The following is a 20729-nucleotide window of genomic DNA, read 5'->3' as shown; positions in this document are numbered from 1 at the left end:
GGCTGAACTACTGTTATCAATTATAGAGGTATTCGAAAAGAACATGATTTATTCATGCCTTTTGACATATCAGGGCCATTTAATGATGACTCGACATGAAATTATTACATATAGCACCTTTAAGTCATTCATCACAAAACTTTCTTGCAACACATCTTTTCTATTCATTGAGTAATTGTGTCACTACTCTTTTGATGACCCTACACACATGACGAATGAGGCGGGACTTCCTGGCTTGATTGATGGCTGATGTGAGACATGACAAGGTGTCACACTGTGGCGGCACATTTTTCCCTGACTCGTACGCAACAACAAACACTTGTGATGAGCAGTCAGGGGAGGCAGGTGAGGTGGGGCCTCACGTACCATCATGGAAAGAAAAAAAATTTAAAAAGAAAAAAAAAAATGTAATTGTTATATGTATCCAGTGGTTATACTATAAAGTTATTTTCCATTTAACTTCACCAGTTTTAGATTATTTTTATTCAAAATCGCTGAATTTTCACATTTGCCGTTCAAATACTGAGAAGAGACTTGCGGTGAGTCAGCAGCCAGTTAAGGCACGTCACTGAGTTGAGCCTCACCATGGATTGCGCAATGACTCGGCTAACTGCTGGCCTGCTGTGCAGTGAGACCGTATTGCTATATGAATTATATTATACATTTCCACAGTTTAGTTGGCTGAGGTATATAATGTACAGTGTATTTTGTCAACAACTGTATGTGTGTAACGTATTTCTTGTGCTGAGCAATCATAAAACGGCTGCGAAGACGCACTGTGTGAGGCTCGCAGTAATCCCGCCTCCTGGTGGTAGAGGGCGCTAGTGATCCCAGAGATCATTCTTGCGACTACTCGGCTGCAGAAGAAGTGACAACTAGCAGCAACAGTTAGCAGCGATCGTTTATTTTTTCCTCTTGCCTGGACTATTAACATTGAGGATTACATATCTAAAATAAAACCGTTTTCTAAACTGGACTTTCAATCGAAGCAGGAGGTAATACTTAAAGGAAGATCTCCATCGAGACAGAGATACTTTTAAAACTGAAGAAAGATAAGGAAGACTTCTATAAACAAGTTATTGATGCTTTTGTTCAGAAGGAGCGGCGCATGGACTTCATTTATGAGTAAAGGTAAGACCATAATAAAGTTTTTTTTATTAAATGTGCTTTTTTGTGTGCTACAGTTTGTATGTGTAAAGTTAAAGTTAAATTTAAAGTACGGATTGTCACACACACTAGGTGTGGTGAAATTTGTCCTCTGCATTTGACCCATCCCCTTGATCACCCCCTGGGAGGTGAGGAGAGCAGTGGGCAGCAGCGGTGCCGCGCCCGGGAATCATTTTTGGTGATTTAACCCCCAATTCCAACCCTTGATGCTGAGTGCCAAGCAGGGAAGAATGCTGGTATGAGCTTTTAAACATAACCCGTTAACTGCTGCCAATCAAGTGGTGAATAAGATACTCTTTAGGGTTCATATGTTTGTAAATCTGACTGTGATGAAGTCAGTGCCTCACCAGCCATCAACCTCACCGCACGTTACTGATACAGTACAGGCCAAACGTTTGGACACACCTTCTCATTCAATGCGTTTTCTTTATTTTCATGACTATTTACATTGTAGATTGTCACTGAAGATCTCCATCGAGACAGAGAGACTTTTAAAACTGAAGAAAGATAAGGAAGACTTCTATAAACAAGTTATCGATGCTTTTGTTCAAAAGGAGCAGCGCATGGACTTCATTTATAAGTAAAAATGTGCTTTTTTGTGTGCTACAGTTTGTATGTGTAAAGTTAAAGTTAAGTTAAAGTACCAATGATTATCACACACACTAAGTGTGGTGAAATTTGTCCTCTGCATTTGACCCATCCCCTTGTTCACCCCCTGGGAGGTGAGGGGAGCAGTGGGCAGCAGCGGCGCCGCGCCCAGGAATAATTTTTGGTGATTTAACCCCCAATTCCAACCCTTGATGCTGAGTGCCAAGCAGGGAATAATGCTGGTATGAGCTTTTAAACATAACACGTTAACTGCTGCCAATCAAATGGTGAATAAGATACTCTTTAGGGTTCATATGTTTGTAAATCTGACTGTGATGAAGTCAGTGCCTCACCAGCCATGAACCTCACTGCACGTCACTGACAAACACTCATCACAAACCCAAAAGACTTAATACGTCAACCAGGCTGGACGCGCTGACGTGACGTGGGAAAAACAGCATCAGTGGACAAAAGAACAAAAAATATACACACAAAAGCCACACACACACACAAAAACAATGTGTGAATCCATGTGTTGCCTTGTCGTGTCAATGATCCCAAAATACACAGCACACACTGTGGTCCACCACCAGGATTATGTAATATATTTTCCACTAACGTGGTAACTGCACACTCATCTTCCCGGGGGCGAACTCTGCTCAGCTGGAGTGGACATGAATGCTGAGAAATGTTGGGGGATGAGTGGATGGGGCCTAACACTGCACAGACAAGTTTCCTTAAGGCTGATATAGGAAACAGTGAAGGTCACACTGGAAGCCCCGATCACGAGTGTAAACAAACAGACAGATACGAGTGCAGTGATTTGTGTAAGCATTACCGCTCTATCCCAAACACAAAAGTGTACAGTAGATTGCGTGCGTGCAGGGGAGCTGGCATTTCCAAGGTCATATGCTGTGTCATCACACCCCACTAGGCTCCACCAAATGTGAGTCAACATCTCACGCTGCCTTTCTAAAGCTATGACAGCTTCTTATTTCTCCAGACTGCAGAAGAAGAGCACATACTGTATCTTTGGACTACATGTGGCGATGAGCAGCAGTGTCTTATGATGTATTGCTTCCTCTCATAGCGCTATCTTGAGGGTTGGAGAGTGAGCTGATATCCCATCCTAACATTTAGGAGTTCATTTTTTGATGGTGTTTGTGGGTTGAAGCAGGGAAGGTTCAGGAGTGCTACAGTTTTTTCCCACAGTCCGATTACATGTTGAATTATTTGGGGGAGTCTAAGACCCTGTACATACGGGAAAAATGGTTGGTTGTTGTTTTTATGGTAGAAAAAAAACACCTACACAGAACAAATAGTCACATTCAGACCGGAGGACCACTGGATGGAAACAATGTAATACATATGCTACACCTACATGTGGTGCTGTAAGCAGACACATGACAGAGCCCTTAGACCAGGGGTCGGCAACCCGCGGCTCCGGAGCCGCATGCGGCTCTTTGATCACTCTGATGCGGCTCAGCAGCTTACTTGCCGAACCCCCCGATTTTCCCGGGAGACTTCCGGATTTCAGTGCCTCTCGCAGAAAACTCCCGGAATTAATATTCACCGATTTTCACCCTTACAGTTATAATAAGGGCGCGCCATGATAGTACTGCATTTGACGCCCTTTACAATCTGTATTAACAGAGTGCCAACCCAACCACTTGTTTTGCAGTATGCATTTTCTGCTTGCACACATACGCGACAGCAAGGCATACTTGATCAACAGCCACACAGGTTACACTGACGGTGGCCATATAAAACAACTTTAACACTCTTACTAATAATGCGCCACACTTTGAACCAAAACCAAACAGGAATGACAAACACATTTCGGTAGAACATCTGCACCTTAACACAACATAAACACAACAGAACAAATACCCAGAATCCCATGCAGCCCTGACTCTTCCGGGCTACATTATACACCCCTGCTACCACCAAACCCCGCCCCCACCCCTCTGTGCGTCGGTTGAGGTGGGCGGGATTTGGTAGCGGGGGTGTATAATGTATCCCGGAAGAGTTAGGGCTGCATGGGATTCTGGGTATTTGTCCTGTTGTGTTTATGTTGTGTTACGGTGCAGATGTTCTCCCGAAATGTGTTTGTCATTCTTGTTTGGTGTGGGTTCACAGTGTGGCGCATTATTAGTAAGAGTATTGAAGTTTTTTTTTTTTTTATACCGCCACCGTCAGTGTAACCTGTGTGGTTGTTGACCAAGTATGCCTTGCTGTCACCTACGTGAGCAAGCGGAAGCCCCACACAACGTGTGGCTGATCAGGCAAGCTGGTTGTAGTGGGTGCTATATGCTGTACCATCACGGCACGAATTACGCTAACAAGCGCCATCCATATAAAACCCGCGTGCTGCACCAGCGTTCAAATTCCATATTAAGGTGTGGGCAGCATGTCTGAGACCCCTGGTTTATACATAGCACAAAGCAAAAAAAAATTTGTATGCAGTGTTATTTCATTTTAAATTTCAAAAAAAATTTGCGGCTCCCATTGTTTTCTATAATTTGTGAAACTGGTCAAAATGGCTCTTTGACTGGTAAAGGTTGTCGACCCCTGCTTTAGACAAACCAAATCTAAAAAAAAAAAAACATGCACAAAATAAAGACATACATGCATACATATACACACATACACACAATCATTCATACATATATACATACATTCATTCACATAAAATAGGTACATACACTCGCACATACAACATAAGTACAGTACATGCATACACACACGTATATACATCCATACGCACATTCACTGTACAAAAAATCATATATACATACTGTACATATACAAGCCCATATGCATACATACACTCATGCATATAATCACATTTCATCAAACATATATTAACGTTGTCCCCGCCAAGGGAAACTGGATAACACACTGTACACTGATAAAGTTTAACCTATTTTTACTCTAAAAATCGAGAAGGTTAATGGAATACACTTTTCTTTCTTCCCCTCCATTTATCTGCTTTCTTTTGTAATTCAAGTTTTCATTACATATATGTATTGTTGCATTTGAAACAATTTTTGATTGTTTGATTGTTGATAATAGAGGTAGTTATTATTATTATTCATTATCAATAGTGTTATTTCAATTGGTATTTGTATTGTTCCATTTGTAGTGCAATCTTGTTCATAGTCATTTTTGTGTTATTATTTGAGTAGCTGGTACTTTGCTATTTTTGTTTATTTTTTCTCTTCTTTCTATCCCCTTCTGCTCTGACTACCTATCCTATTCATGCGCCACATATTAAATATAAAGTCAAATTCAAATAGGGCAACAAAAGCAGTATCCCAAACTTCACTTTTGTAAAGTAAATATGTACAGCAGATATGGGCAACTACATCAACAATATGATTTCCCTGAGTGGCTGGACCGGAAATGTTAAAAAAAAAAAAAAAAAAAAAAAAAAAAAAAGAGCAGCAATATACTGTAAATGTATTCTATTTTTCTACATTATTTTTTTTACTCAACAGTAAAACAAAATATTTGTCTATGTTAATTAGATCTAATTTGTTACCATTTACTCATAATGTTAATAACATTTTGAACAAATCTCTAGTTTCTTAGGTTTTAGTATACGGTAAATAAATCTGGCAGGCTAAAAACAATATTTAATTAAAAAAGATTTTATATTAATCGGGATCGGATGGTATGAAAAACGTAATCCTGATTAAACAATTGTTGCCATATCGCCCAGCCATAGAAGATACACATAAAGTATGTTGTCTTCAGCTACACACCAAACCAACACAAGAAGAAAATGATGGTGAAGACACGCAAGACACCCAAGTCTCTTGTCTGGACTGACAAAGAAGTAGAATTACTTCTGTGCGTCACATTACATTACAAGACAACAACATACCAGGAGAACGTCAAGTGGAAGACTCTCTTGTTTTTTCTGGTCACGTGACGTTGACAGGGCGGCAAAGTCATCGTTCTCAAGAAGTAGTGGTTTACATGTCCACGTTACAACAACAATACATTGTTGCCATGTGGATGAAAAGCCAAAACGATACAATACTGTACCGTTCCTTCCTAAAAACAATCTCATGTAGACAAAGCCTTAATTGTCGATAAGTCTTATTGACTGGTGACTAGTCCATAGTGTGCCATGTGTAAACCGTTTGGTCCAGCCCCTGCTTTATTTCCACCCGAGACTCAAACCTGGGTCCTTCTAAATAAGAGCCAAGTGCCCTAGGCACTGAGATAGAAGCCTGAACTGTCAACTCAGTGTCCAGCACAAGCTCTTAAAGTGGAACATTATCACAATTTCAGAAGGGTTAAAACCATTAAAAATCAGTTCCCAGTGGCTTTTTTTTTTTCGAAGTTTTTTTCAAAATTTTACCCATCACGCAATATCCCTAAAAAAAGCTTCAAAGTTCCTGATTTTAACCATCGTTATAAACACCCGTCCATTTTCCTGTGACGTCACACAGTGATGCCAATACAAACAAACATGGCGGAGAGAACAGCAAGGTATAGCGGCATTAGCTCGGATTCAGACTCGGATTTCAGCGGTTTAAGCGATTCAACAGATTACGCATGTATTGAAACGGATGGTTGTAGTGTGGAGGCAGGTAGCGAAAACGAAATTGAAGAAGAAACTGAAGCTATTGAGCCATATCGGGTTGAACCGTATGCAAGCGAAACCGACGAAAACGACACGACAGCCAGCGACACGGGAGAAAGCGAGGACGAATTCGGCGATCGCCTTCTAACCAACGATTGGTATGTGTTTGTTTGGCATTAAAGGAAACTAACAACTATGAACTAGGTTTACAGCATATGAAATACATTTGGCAACAACATGCACTTTGAGAGTGCAGACAGCCCATTTCAGGCGCATTAAGAACATATATTTTTCCACGATTTCAGCACTCAGGTTAACCATACTTAAATAGACACAAAATACTGCATTACATGATTGAAAAAAATAAATGTTTTTAAGCTAAATTATTGGTAAACACAGTTTATGTATAATAATTTACGTAAAACCGCGAGTAATGAATAAAGTTTTCATCAATTAATATATTCTGTAGACATACCCTCATCCGCTCTCTTTTCCTGAAAGCTGATCCGTCCAGTTTTGGAGTTGATGTCAGCATCTGCTTTGAGTGTCGCAGGATATCCACACATTCTTGCCATCTCTGTCGTAGCATAGCTTTCGTCGGTAAAGTGTGCGGAACAAACGACTGACCATTTCGTCGGCTTTCCCCACAGCCTCGTATTTTGAACAAATTTCGTCCAATTTCTTGCCACTGGTGCAACTTGAATCCGTCCCTGTTCGTGTTGTTACACCCTCCGACAACACACCGACGAAAGTGAGAAAATGGCGGATTGCGTCCCGATGTGACGTCACGTTGTGACGTCATCGCTCCGAGAGCGAATAATTGAAAGGCGTTTAATTCGCCAAAATTCACCCATTTAGAGTTCAGAAATCGGTTAAAAAAATATATGGTCTTTTTTCTGCAACATCAAGGTATATATTGACGCTTACATAGGTCTGGTGATAATGTTCCCCTTTAAGGTGTTAGTGAGTGAGGTTCACTAATACACACAGCACAGCCACACTGGCTGGCCTTTGTTACACATGCCTCTACCCCAAAGTATATTGGAGTAGACTCCAGCTTGCCCATGATCATTAACAAGAAATAACACACGGATAGGAAATTAATGAATGAATAAAGAACAAGCAAGTGCTGGAATGCTGGAATACTCAAATAAGGAATTATCTTTCAAAAAAGACACTCAAGAATGGCGTGCTTTAACCATCCCACTTCTGACACCAATGTGGCAATTTTGAGCCAACAAGAGATGGTCAAAGGTACTTCAGCTGGTTTCAAGTTCATGCTGCATTTCATTTGTACTGGAAAATCTGAATTTCCAAGACGAAAGTTTTGGAAAAAGAGGTCGGATTTCCTACTCGTACATTACCAACCATTAACAATATTCACAAGTTTTGCCGACTTAAAACAAGTGTCATATTATTGTACACATTGAAACACTTATTGTGTCATTGTAAAATTAGGCTTTATACTTGATGAGTTGCAGGTGCACACAGTGGATATGCTATCATTGTTGTCATGTTTCATTCACAGTATGACTACAGTGTATCCCCGTTACTCTCAGTCGCCTTTCTGACGCATTCACAGGAGTTTAGTCCAGTCTTAGATGTTGGTGATCCATGTTTCCATCTATCTTAAATCCAGTATACAGCTGATTGAAATCAGCTGCCTTTTTTTTATATGGCCAACATATTTAAGTTTTTGTTTTTTTAATTGTGTTTTGTAGTACTTTATTACAATTTATCTTTTCGAAAATGTGTGTTTGCTTTGAAATCCGTCCATGGCACTTTTAACATTCTTCTATACAACCAGGGCTCGAATGCTTTCAGTTTTTTTGAAAAAAAAGGTTTTAGTTAGGGTTCATGTCTCGGAACTATACAGTAAGTAAGACCACACATTGCATTTTAGCATTTGTTTCCTTGTTTCAATATTCATTTTTTGCAATGTTCGTAGTTTTGATATATGTTCATATGATTTCTTAGTAATTTCAATTCTTTTTTTTATTTGATTGTCAGTTCTTCCATTATTAAAATACATCTGACCAAGATATACCATATTTGATACCTTGATCTGTAGCTCTGGCATCCATTCAATGTAAGAAACATTTGAGGAACTGGTTGGTTTTTGCTCACGAACATTGGTCTGTTTTTTCACATTCATTTCCATTCCATATGGTTTTCCTTTATTATTCACTACAGCTAATACTTGTAGGTTATTTGTGTTCAGTGCTAACAAGGGTATACAGTATCATCAACATAGTGTAGATTGTTTATGTTCAGACCTCCTCATGTCCTCTACTTCTCTGACAAACATTTTGGTTAACAAATTAAACAAACTTGGTGACCTTCCCTTAATCCTTTCTTAATTATTAAATGTTTATGTCGTTCCCCTATCAGTTCTTAAGACTGTGGTTTCTTCCAATACATGTTTGTAATGATTTGTAGGTCTTTTACACATAAGCCGATTTCTGATAAACATTCAATCATTTTGGAAAATTTGACTATATTAAAAGCTTTGGTATACTCCATGAAGCATATACTGACATCTTGATCGGTCTCCAACATTCTCTCACAGATTATCCTTAAATTAAGGATGCCTTCTCGAGTACCCATGTCTGGAATAAGTTAACTACCGGTATACACAATTTATAATTGAATGGCATGACGCTACAGATACATTTACAGTAAAAGTCCTGAACTTTCTAATGGAATATACAGGCCATTTCTACGGGCTACGAAATGGTAATGACCGCCACATACTGCTCAAAGCACTGTACCACAGTGTCTTCCTGTTTGTGCCAGAGGGCTGAGGGCACTGGAAGGAGAGCAACCATGCAAAGCTGAATAATGCAGCGGCCCAGTCTCCACATTATGACCTAGTAAAAGGCTGCTGATATTGTAGGAAACACCCCCAAACCCTCCTGGGCTGCTCCGTCTGACAGCACAATCACCAGGATGAATTGACGGCCTTTTATGAACTCCAGCATTGCAATCGTGGCTTGGGTCACTTAATCTCAGACGCCAACTTTGCCCCCAACACTTTGCTGACACTCGTGTATAATAACACTGAACGAGGAAGAATACAGTCTAAGTCAGGGGTGTCAAACTCATTTTAGATCGGGGGCCACATGGACAAAAATCTACTACGAAGTGGGCCGGACTGGTAAAATCACGGCACGATAACTTAAAAATAAAGACAACTTCTGATTGTTTTTTTTGTTTAAAACAGTGGTTTTTAACCTTGTTGGAGGTACCGAACCCCACCAGTTTCATATGCGCATTCACCGAACCCTTATTTAGTGAAAAATAAAAAAAATGTCAAATTCAAGACAAAGTTATATGTTTTTGGTAACACTTTAGTATGGGGAACATATTCTAAGTAAAGACTTAATTTAGAGTTATTTGGACACTAGGGGAACATATTCTAAGTAACAAAGACTTAATTTAGAGTTATTTGGTTAGGGTTAGGGCCAGGGTTAGAGGGTTAGGGTTATAATAAGGCCATGCCGAATAATGCATTAATAAGTACTTAATAATGACTAGTTAAGAGCCAATATGTTACTAATTTGCATGTTAATAAGCAACTAATTAATGGTGAATATGTTCCCCATACTAAAGTGTTACCATGTTTTTTTTACTGGTGCACAAAATGAACCGTGCATGAACATCACCTTGTTCAAACAACAAAACCAACACAGTGCATAAACTCACAACAAATTACACACCTGCAAATCAGTGTGACTTCTGCTGTTGCCGTATCCATAATACGCGGATAGGGAGAAGTTTTTATTTACACGATGAGTCGGGTGTGTCTTGACCTCCGCCGAACCCCTGAGCTTGACTCACCGAACCCCTAGGGTTCGATCGAACCCAGGTTAAGAACCACTGGTTTAAAAATAAAACAAGCACATTCTGAAATTCTACAAATCATAATGTTGTTGGGTTTTTTTTACACTTACATGTTGCGGTTAATAGTATTCTACCTTTATTTGTTGTTATTTATATTTTCTGAATAAATTATGTGATAATGTTCGTCAGTCAACTCATTGGTGTTAATTTTCCATCTATCAAGATGAAAAATGATATCAAAATCAAATTACAGTATGTTATATATGTAGTTCGATCTGATGTACTAACATCATGTGGTTTATTTTGTACATATGTAGCGTCACCTACAAAGATATAATTGCTATTTCGACATCCACTGGACACCTTTAATAAAAAAAAATGTCAGGTTAATTTTTATAAGTTAAAGTTAAAGTTAAAGTACCAATGATTGTTACACTCACACACTAGGTGTGGTGAAAGTATTCTCTGCACTTGATCCCATCACCCTTGATCACCTCCTGGGTGGTGAGGGGAGCAGTGAGCAGCAGCGGTGGCCGCGCCCGGGAATCATTTTTGGTGGTTTAACCCCCAATTCCAACCCTTGATGCTGAGTGCCAAGCAGGGAGGTAATGGGTCCCATTTTTATAGTCGTTGGTATGACTCGGCCGGGGTTTGAACTCACAACCTACCGATCTCAGGGCGGACACTCTAACCCAGTGTTTTTCAACCACTGTGCCGCGGCACACTAGTGTGCCGTGAGATACAGTCTGGTGTGCCGTGGGAGATTGTCTAATTTCACCTATTTGGGTTAAAAATATTTTTTTGCAAACCAGTAACTATAGTCTGCAAATGATGTGCTGTTGTTGAGTGTCTGTGCTGTCTAGAGCTCGGCAGAGTAACCGTGTAATACTCTTCCATATCAGTAGGTGGCAGCCGGTAGCTAATTGCTATGTAGATGTTGGAAACAGCGGGAGGGAGTGTGCAGGTAAAATTGTGTCTAATGCTTAAACCAGAAATAAACAAAAGGTGAGTGCCCCTAAGAAAAGGCATTGAAGCATAGGGAAGGCTATGCAGGATGAAAAACTAAAACTGAACTGGGTACAAAGTAAACAAAAACAGAATGCTGGACGACAGCAAAGACTTAATGTGGAGCAAAGACGGCGTCCACAGTGTACAACCGAACATGACGTGACAATCAACAATGTCCCCACAAAGAAGGATAAAAACCACTGAAATATTATTGATTGCTAAAACAAAGTAGATGCGGGAAATATCGCTCAAAGGAAGACATGAACCTGCTACAGGAAAATACCAAAAAAAGAGAAAAATCTACCAAAATAAGAGCGCAAGACCAGAACTAAAACACTACACACGGGAAAACAGCAAAAAACTCAAAATAAGTCATGGCATGATGTGACAGGTCGGGGCAGTACACCCACTTTGAGACAAGAGCTATAGTGACGCATGGTTGCTTATGGTTTAAAGTCATATCCAACAATTGCGACAACGACTTTTTACTTTCAACTGAGTTTTGTTTTTGAATGATTTCTGCTGGTGGTGTGCCTCCAGATTTTTTCAACACTAAAAATGTGCCTTGGCTCTAAAAAGGTTGAAAAGCACTGCTGTAACCTATACTTAGCAATTCCCGCGGGCCTGATAAAAACCTGTTCGCGGGCCCGATCCGGCCCTCGGGCCGTACGTTTGACACCCCTGGTCTAAGTTGTGTCAACATAAACAAGACAACTCTTCAAACTGTCAATCCACATGCCGCAAACATGACTGAAGAGAAATGTGCATCAAACATCAAGCGTGCCTCTATTTGAAGAAAATATGCATGTTACAAGACATCCTATATTTTGATTTAAATATGTCTTCCACAACTTCTTCATGTGCATCAAACCTGCAGTGCAACTTCTGCATGTATGCATAGAAGACCACGCCAGAAATACTTTTTTTTTTTTTATCAAAACGACTTCATTATTGGGCCATGCAACCTACAAATCCCCATACATGTCCCGACTCCGACCTACCTTCGGTGTGGCAAGTGGACGACAGGATGGTGCTCGGCGGCCGGAAGATGTACGGAAGGTAACGGGAAAAACATTTCATCTTCTCCGATGCTTGCCGACGGGGGTGGAGTGTTTGCTTGCAGGCTCCACATCCGCACTGCCTCGGAGACAGCCAGCCAGAGAGGAACCAGTGGGGTGCGGGTAAAACAGTGTGTCCACGGCGCGGGGGGCTATGACAGCATCATCCCCCTTTCTCATCCACGGCGCGGAGGCAAAGAGATTGTGGGAGGCTTCGCTGGGAATGCAAGCTGGCAGTTGTTGGCAATGTTGTTCGACTTGTGTGTTGGAGGACCACGCATACGTTTAAACGTGCTGAAGTGTGCCTATTGACTGTGCTAATGTACACGCAGAAGCCCTTAAATATTGAAGTTTTACTTTCTATGTGTACTCGTTGTTACTGCACTAAGAGGCGGCGTTAAACTTGATGAATCATATCAACTTATTTCGAGTGTAAGCGACTCACTAGCTCTGGCTCCATCTTGCGGCGGTCTTCTGTATTTCAAATAAGTCGACACAACGCTCTAGAGCAGTGTTTTTCAACCACTGTGCCGCGGCACATTAGTGTGCCGTGAGATACAGTCTGGTGTGCCGTGGGCAGGGCCGGCCCGTGGCATAGGCCGTATAGGCAAATGCTAAGGGCGCCGTCCACCAGGGGGCGCCACGCCAGTGCCACAAATGTTGGAGAAAAAATAAATAAAATAAAAGTTGGTACTATTATTTCTAAATACAAAAAATAATCCCACGTTAATTAAAATGCAAAGTAAAGCCTATTTAATAGAAATATTATTTGTTACAAAATTACGCCCCCCCCCCCCCCCCCCCCCCCCCCACCGGGGGGAACCCCCCGCACGGTGCGCCCCTCCCTTCCCGTATCATGACTCTTTTTGGACGTCACCACATCAAAAAATCAACACCAGATGTCAAAACGGCCAAAACTGTCAGGTGCCCAGGGAAGAAAAAAGAGAAAAGAAGAGGAGGAGAAACGAGAAAAGACAGAGGTAGCAGGTAGGTAACGTTAGCCTACATGAAATGATTTGTCTGTTACAGAATGTGATAGTAACCTGGCTTTTTAGCATTAAGATAATGTTACATGATTCGGCAATTGCTAATCTATAATCTGTTTTAACGTCGGGTTAATATTGTGGAGGGGGCTAAATTGTTATGGAAAATAATAATGTAACGTTAGGTAATTACAGTACTCCCACCTTACATTCCTTAGGGACAATTGTATTAGATCTTTTAAGCAGGTGTTTTTTGTTTACATTGTTATTGCCTTCTGGTTAGCTAATGTTTGCCCTGCAGGTAATAGTCACTTTTCCACCCCTTTATATATTAGATATAGTTGTAAGTAAAAAAAAAAGGTCAAAGACAAAGCTATTCGGTTTCTTGTGAGTATATACACTTCACTGCCGATGTGGGGGGGCGCCACCTAAAATCTTGCCTAGGGCGCCAGATTGGTTAGGGCCGGGCCTGGCCGTGGGAGATGATCTAATTTCACCTATTTGGGTTAAAAATATTTTTTGCAAACCAGTAATTATAGTCTGCAAATTATGTGTTGTTGTTGAGTGTCGGTGCTGTCTAGAGCTCAGCAGTGTAATACTCTTCCATATCAGTAGGTGGCTATCAGGTAGCTAATTGCTTCGTAGAGGTTGGAAAACAGCGGGAGGCAGGGTGCAGGTAAAAAGGTGTCTAATGCTTAAACCAAAAATAAACAAAAGGTGAGTGCCCCTAAGACAGGGGTCGGCAACCCAAAATGTTGAAAGAGCCATATTGGACCAAAAATACAAAAACAAATCTGTCTGGAGCCGCAAAAAATTAAAAGCCATATTACATACAGATAGTGTGTCATGAGATATAAATTGAATTAAGAGGACTTAAAGGAAACTAAATGACCTCAAATATACCTACAAATGAGGCATAATGATGCAATATGTACATATAGCTAGCCAAAATAGCATGTTAGCATCGATTAGCTTGCAGTGACCAAATATGTCCGATTAGCACTCCACACAAGTCAATAACATCAACAAAACTCACCTTTGTGCATTCATGCACAACCTTAAAAGTTTGGTGGACAAAATGAGAAAGAAAAAGAAGTGGCATAAAACACGTCCTAGAACGTCGGAGAAAGTTATACATGTAAACAAACTAAGGTGAGTTCAAGGACTGCCAAAATTAGTAGGACAAAACGGCGCTCGCCAAATACTCGAATCAGTGAAGCTGACAGTGTGCTTTATAACAATTAGGGAGGTTTGTGTCATGTTTGTCCTCCTACAGAAACCATATTAAAACAAAAAAAACAAAAAAAAATTCTCTCATCTTTTTCCATTTTTCATACATTTTTTAAAAAGCTCCAGAGAGCCACTAGGGCGGCACTAAAGTTCTAGAGCCGCGGGTTGCCGACCCCTGCCCTAAGAAAAGGCATTGAAGCTTAGGGAAGGCTATGCAGAACGAAACTAAAACTGAACCGGCTACCAAGTAAACAAAAACAGAATGCTGGACGACAACAAAGACTTACTGTGGAGCAAAGACGGCATCCACAAAGTACATCCGAACATGACATGACACTCAACAATGTCCCCACAAAGAAGGATAAAAACAACTGAAATATTCTTGATTGCTAAAACAAAGCAGGTGTGGGGAATAGCGGTCAAGGAAGACATGAAACTGCTACAGGAAAATACCAAAAAAAAGAGGAAAAAGCCACCAAAATAGGACATAAGACAATAAGTAAAACACTACACACAGGAAAACAGCAAAAAAGTCCAAATAAGTCAGGGTGTGATGTGACAGGTGGTGACAGTACACCTACTTTGAGACAAGAGCTATAGTGATGCATGCTTGGTTATGCTTTAAAGTCATATCCAACAATTGCGACAACAACTTTTTACTGTCAATATCGGCTGCTGAGTTTCAGTTTTTAATGATTTCCGCTGGTGGTGTGCCTCTAGATTTTTTCTCTGAAAAAAATGTGCCTTGGCTCAAAAAAGGTTGAAAAACACAGTGTTTTTCAACCTTTTTTGAGCCAAGGCACATTTTTAGCGTTGAAAAAATCCAGAGGCACACCACCAGCAGAAATCATTAAAAAACAGTTGACAGTAAAAAGTCGTTGTCGCAATTGTTGGATATGACTTTAAAGCATAACCAACCATGCATCAATATAACTCTTGTCTCAAAGTAGGTGTACTGTCACCAGTGTTGGGTTATTTACTGAAAACCAGTAACTAGTTACAGTTACTAGTTACTTTATTTCAAAAGTAACTCAGTTACTAACTCAGTTACTTAAACCAAAAAGCAATGCGTAACTGTGAAAAGTAACTATTTAGTTACTTATATATATTTTTTAATTTTTTTAAAGCCCCAATTTAATGCCCTTTTAGCCTTCATTTCAGTACTGTTATTGCACTGGAGAATAATACAATCTGTTGATCAACTTGACATGCAACACACGAAGACAACGATATGTTTCAAAGGGCCAATTTGTTTCAGACCAGAACAAATTGACAAAACTATTTTAAATAGCTGCAACATAACATACATAAGTAACAAACAGCATCATAACAACATAGCTGTAAACCAAGAAAGGCGCACTACATACATAAAGCCTAACCAGGCGTTTTTTTTATGTCAAGGAATGCTGAAATAAAATCATGTCTGAAGCCCAGAACACTCTACACATTTCCCCACTTAGTTTAGAGAAAAGGAAATATTAGCCTGGCCCACTAGTATCCCTCTTTAAGTTTGTGAACTTTATAGTCTAAACATTTAGAGTGATGTGATAATCAAACACTCTAGAAGTCTAGAATGAAAGAGTATATAAGAGAATTGACAGAGTGTGTGTACCTTCAGTGTGCAGTTCCTCGTTCAAATCCAGCCGCTGTTGGAGGTGGAGGTGAAGTGTGTCTCTCTTTACTAGCTTCGTCGAAGCATGTTGTTTTTGTAGCTGTTTCAGCATATTTGAATTGCGAGGATAGGATCTTTGATCCAAGACACAACTTACATTCAACTAAAATGTTCTTTTCTTTGTGGTCGATAAAAGAAACGTACTGAAAATATCTCCATTTTAAGAAACTCGGCTTCGGGGTTCGCCATGACGTCTTGTTAGTAGACACAGACACGCCCCCTCCCACACACACACACACACACACACACGTACACACAGACAGCGCGCGGCACGCCTCTTCCTTGTCGCCTCTTCCGCAGCGCTGCAATAAAACACTCAGATCTTCTCAGTTTCTAGCCGATACTACATAAAAAATAACGCAAAATAACGCAGTAACGCATTATGTAGTAACGGTAACTGAGTTACTGAATATAAAAAATAACGCGTTAGATTACTATTTACCGCCGATAGTAACGGCGTTACAGTAACGCGTAGGGACGGCGTGGCGCAGTGGGAGAGTGGCCGTGCGCAACCCAAGGGTCCCTGGTTCAATCCCCACCTAGTACCAACCTCGTCATGTCCGTTGTGTCCTGAGCAAGACACTTCACCCTTGCTCCTGATGGGTGCTGGTTAGCGCCTTGCATGGCAGCTCCCTCCATCAGTGTGTGAATGTGTGTGTGAATGGGTACATGTGGAAGTAGTGTCAAAGCGCTTTGAGTACCTTGAAGGTAGAAAAGCGCTATACAAGTACAACCCATTTATCATTTACTTTGTAACGCGTTAGTCCCAACACTGACTGTCACCACCTGTCACATCATGCCCTGACTTATTTTGACTTTTTTTTTGCTGTTTTCCTGTGTGTAGTGTTTTAGTTCTTGTCTTGCGCTCCTATTTTGGTGGCTTTTTCTCTTTTTTTGGTATTTTCCTGTAGCAGTTTCATGTCTTCCTTTGAGCGATATTTCCTGCATCTACTTTGTTTTAGCAATCAAGATCATTTCTGTTGTTTTTAATCCTTCTTTGTGGGGACATTGTTGATTGTCATGTCATGTTCGGATGTACATTGTCTTTGCTCCACAGTAAGTCTTTGCTGTCGTCCAGCATTCTGTTTTTGTTTACTTTGTAGCCAGTTCAGTCTTAGTTTCGTTCTGCATAGCCTTCCCTAAGCTTCAATGCCTTTTCTTAGGGGCACTCGCCTTTTGTTTATTTTTGGTTTAAGCATTAGACACCTTTTTTACCTGCACACCGCCTCCCGCTGTTTCCGACACCTACAAAGCAATTAGCTACCGGCTGCCACCTACTAATATTACACGGTTACTCTGCCGAGCTCCAAACAGCACCGACACTCAACAACAACACATCATATGCACACTGTAATTACTGGTTTGCAAAAAATATTTTTAACCCAAATAGGTGAAATTAGATAATCTCCCACGGCACACCAGACTGTATCTCACGGCACACTAGTGTGCCGCGGCACAATGGTTAAAAAACACTGCTCTAGAGCAGGGGTCGGGAACCTTTTTGGCTGAGAGAGCCATGAAAGCCAAATATTTTAAAATGTATTTCCGTGAGAGCCATTTAATATTCTTTAAAACTGAATACAACTAAATGCGTGCATTTTTAAGTAAGACCAACATTTTTAGAGTATAATAAGTCTCTTTTTTCTTTTTAATAACATTGTTATTCTGAAGGTAACCAATAATAAATAAAATACTTCTTACCATTAATGCGACTTCGGGTGCTGTATGGTTTTGCTGATGGCTTCGTAGTCTGGTTAATACGTGGTTATTTTTAACACTGTGATTACCAGCGGAATTATTTATTACTTATTGTGTTAAGCAATGTCAGCTAGGATTTATCTGAGAGCCAGATGCAGTCATCAAAAGATACACATCTGGCTCTAGAGCCATAGGTTCCCTACCCCTGCTCTAGTAAGAAAGCTACCCTTACAGTTTTTTTCCATTTGCTTACACACAATTGTACTAACTGTGTGTCTTTTTTCAAAAGTTATACACACTTTTCCAAACACCACATTCAATTTTCTTAATTCCTAGATTTTTAGCAAAATGACACACTTTGGTCAAAATATTGATTGATTGATTGAAACTTGTATTAGTAGATTGCACAGTACAGTACATATTCCGTACAATTGACCACTAAATGGTAACACCCGAATAAGTTTTTCAACTTGTTTAAGTCGGGGTCCACGTTAATCAATTCATGGTAAACATATGCCCATTCATCAAAACAAAGCAAGCATTTGTAAAAATGCAGTTTTGTTTTCATCTCATTCACACATACTTCGAATGATAAGACACTATTGGAGTGAGTTACCCAGAACAGTGATAAATAAAAAACACATTTGTAAAAAAAAAAACTATTTTACTATAAGAAATCACATGTTTGGGGCATTTTGCCCGACCTTTTTAGCATATGTGATGAATGATTACTGTAACTTGACAAAATATGTTGGCAAATCCATAGCAATCGTCATTGTTTACTTTGAAGTGGGCCTACACGTAAAAGCCTAAAGAGAAAGTAAAAATATCCTGTATTCTTTTGAAGAACTGCTCAACAATGATGTTGCAAACTGAAAATATTTATTTTTACCACAGTAAAGTAACATATCACAGTAGTAAACAATGACATGCAGTACAAATTAAAAGATGTGTGTATCACGACACTAGTGTGCGTGTAAAGTGTGAAAGTGTGTGTATAACAATCGTTATCTGTGTGCAAGATGTGAAGATGTGTGTATCACAATCCTTATATGTGTGCAAGATGGGAAGGTGAGTGTAAAGCATTGTGTAGAATATTTCGCAAAAACTGTGAGTCAATGCCTAATATTTGGCAAATCTGCACAGTGGTTTTGCTTGCTGCGTGTAGGCTTTTGTTAACTGTGTGAACATTTAAAATTTAGTGTGTAAGTAATTGGAAAAAACTGTAAACTAGAATAGGCAATTTCTAAAGAAATTACGTGTGAATGCTCCAATGCTGAAGTTGAAGTGAAATGCTGACAGAATGTAGTATGAATTTGAATGGTTTGAATGTTGAAAAGCTGTCACTGAACTGAAATGCTAATGGAATGTAGGATGAACGTAGAAATGGTTTGAATGTTGAAATTGTTTAAATGCTGGAATGGTTTGAATGTTGGAATGGTTTGAATGTTGAAGAGTTGGAATTTCCAGGAAAACAAGAATTTGGTTTGGAACTTGGGGAAGTGTTAGTTTGAATGTCCAGAATGAGTGGAATGTGTTGATGTTGGAATGGTTTGACTAGTTTGAAAAATGTGGGAATTGTGCAACTTGGAAAAAATGTCCCATTCATTTGAATGGGAACTTCCTGGAAATTTGGGAATTTTGGAAAAAGCGGGATTTTTCTTTTTAAATGATTAGGAGCATGAATGTCCTGAATGAGCTGAATTGGTTGTTGTTGGAATTGTTTAAATTGGGTAAGAAATGTTGAAATAATAAATGGTTTTAGGGAATTTCGGGAAAATCTGGAATTTTTTTTAACTTGGAAAAAGGATAGTTTGAATTTTCAGAACAGTGGAATGTGTAGTGGAATTGTGGAAGTTTGAAAAATGGTCAATTCATTTTGAATGGGGAATATGCAAAAAAATAAAAATAAAAAAAAGAATTATGGGAAATCCGGGAATTTTTTTTAGGATTGTTGAAGTAGAGAACACAATTCCTGAATAGGCTGAATATTTAGAAGTTGGAACAGTTTGAATCATATGAAAAATGTGGAAGTTGTGGAACTTAATATTGTACATGGCCATTGGTATATATTGTATATATGTTATAGACATAATATAATATATCTGTATATATATTATTCTGTACACATATTATGTATATATGTTAGATTTTGTATCGCTATATTAGTCTATTTATACCTGCATTGTTCTTTCCATCCTTACACTTTCCATCATTGTAACTGAGCTACTGTGTGGAATCATTTCCCTTGTGGATCATTAAAGTTTGTCTAAGTCTAAGTCTAAGTCTAACTTTGAAGAATGTCCCATTGATTTAAATGGGAATTTCTGAAAAATTTGAAATTTTGGGAAAAGCGGGATTTTTTTGGAAAATTGTAAAAAAAACAACTTGTATGGTCTGAACGGGTTGGTGTTGAAATTTTTGAAATCGGTGGAGAAATGTTGAAGTAGCAACATGTTGAATTGAGAAATTGTATAACGGAATTCCTGGAATTTCGGGAAAACCGGTAATTTTCTAGTTCAAAAAACAACTTCGTTTTTTTGTCCTGATTAATAGACACATTTGGAACGGTTGCAATGCGTTGAAAATGTGGAAGGAGTAGTCGCCAGAAAAAAGGGTGGAAATTGGGCTTTGGAAAAGCAAGAATTCTGGAAAATCCTGGAATTTTTTGGAACTTGGAAAAGGGGAAGTTAAAATTTCCAAAATGGTGGAATATGTTGAAGGTGGAATGGTTTGAATAGGTTGAAAAATGGGGAAATGGTGGAAGTTTGAAAAATGGCCAATTCATTTAGAATGGGAAAAATGTCCCGGAAAACCTGGAATTCGGGGAAATCTGGGAATTATTGGAATTTGTCAAGGGAAAGCCCGCTATTTCCCGAATTGGC

The 20729-nt window shown here is 39.5% G+C and overlaps 1 protein-coding gene across 1 annotated transcript in view; it reads right to left on the bottom strand.

Annotated features, from left to right (window-relative positions):
* LOC133575405 (serine/threonine-protein phosphatase 2A 55 kDa regulatory subunit B beta isoform) overlaps positions 1-12577 on the bottom strand; it is a 177048-nt gene extending 164471 nt beyond the window's left edge. Inside the window, exon 1 of the mRNA XM_061928123.2 lies at positions 12205-12577. Within this exon, the coding sequence (XP_061784107.1) occupies positions 12205-12283 (79 nt within the window). The 5' untranslated portion in view covers positions 12284-12577. The remainder of the gene's footprint in view (positions 1-12204) is intronic.
* Positions 12578-20729: the final 8152 nt, after the last annotated feature.

The sequence above is a fragment of the Nerophis lumbriciformis genome, linkage group LG35, assembly GCF_033978685.3.
Source record: "Nerophis lumbriciformis linkage group LG35, RoL_Nlum_v2.1, whole genome shotgun sequence".
NCBI classification, from domain to species: Eukaryota; Metazoa; Chordata; class Actinopteri; order Syngnathiformes; family Syngnathidae; genus Nerophis; species Nerophis lumbriciformis.
The sequence above is the reverse complement of the archived record's forward strand: the minus strand, read 5'-3'. Positions and strand labels throughout refer to the sequence as shown.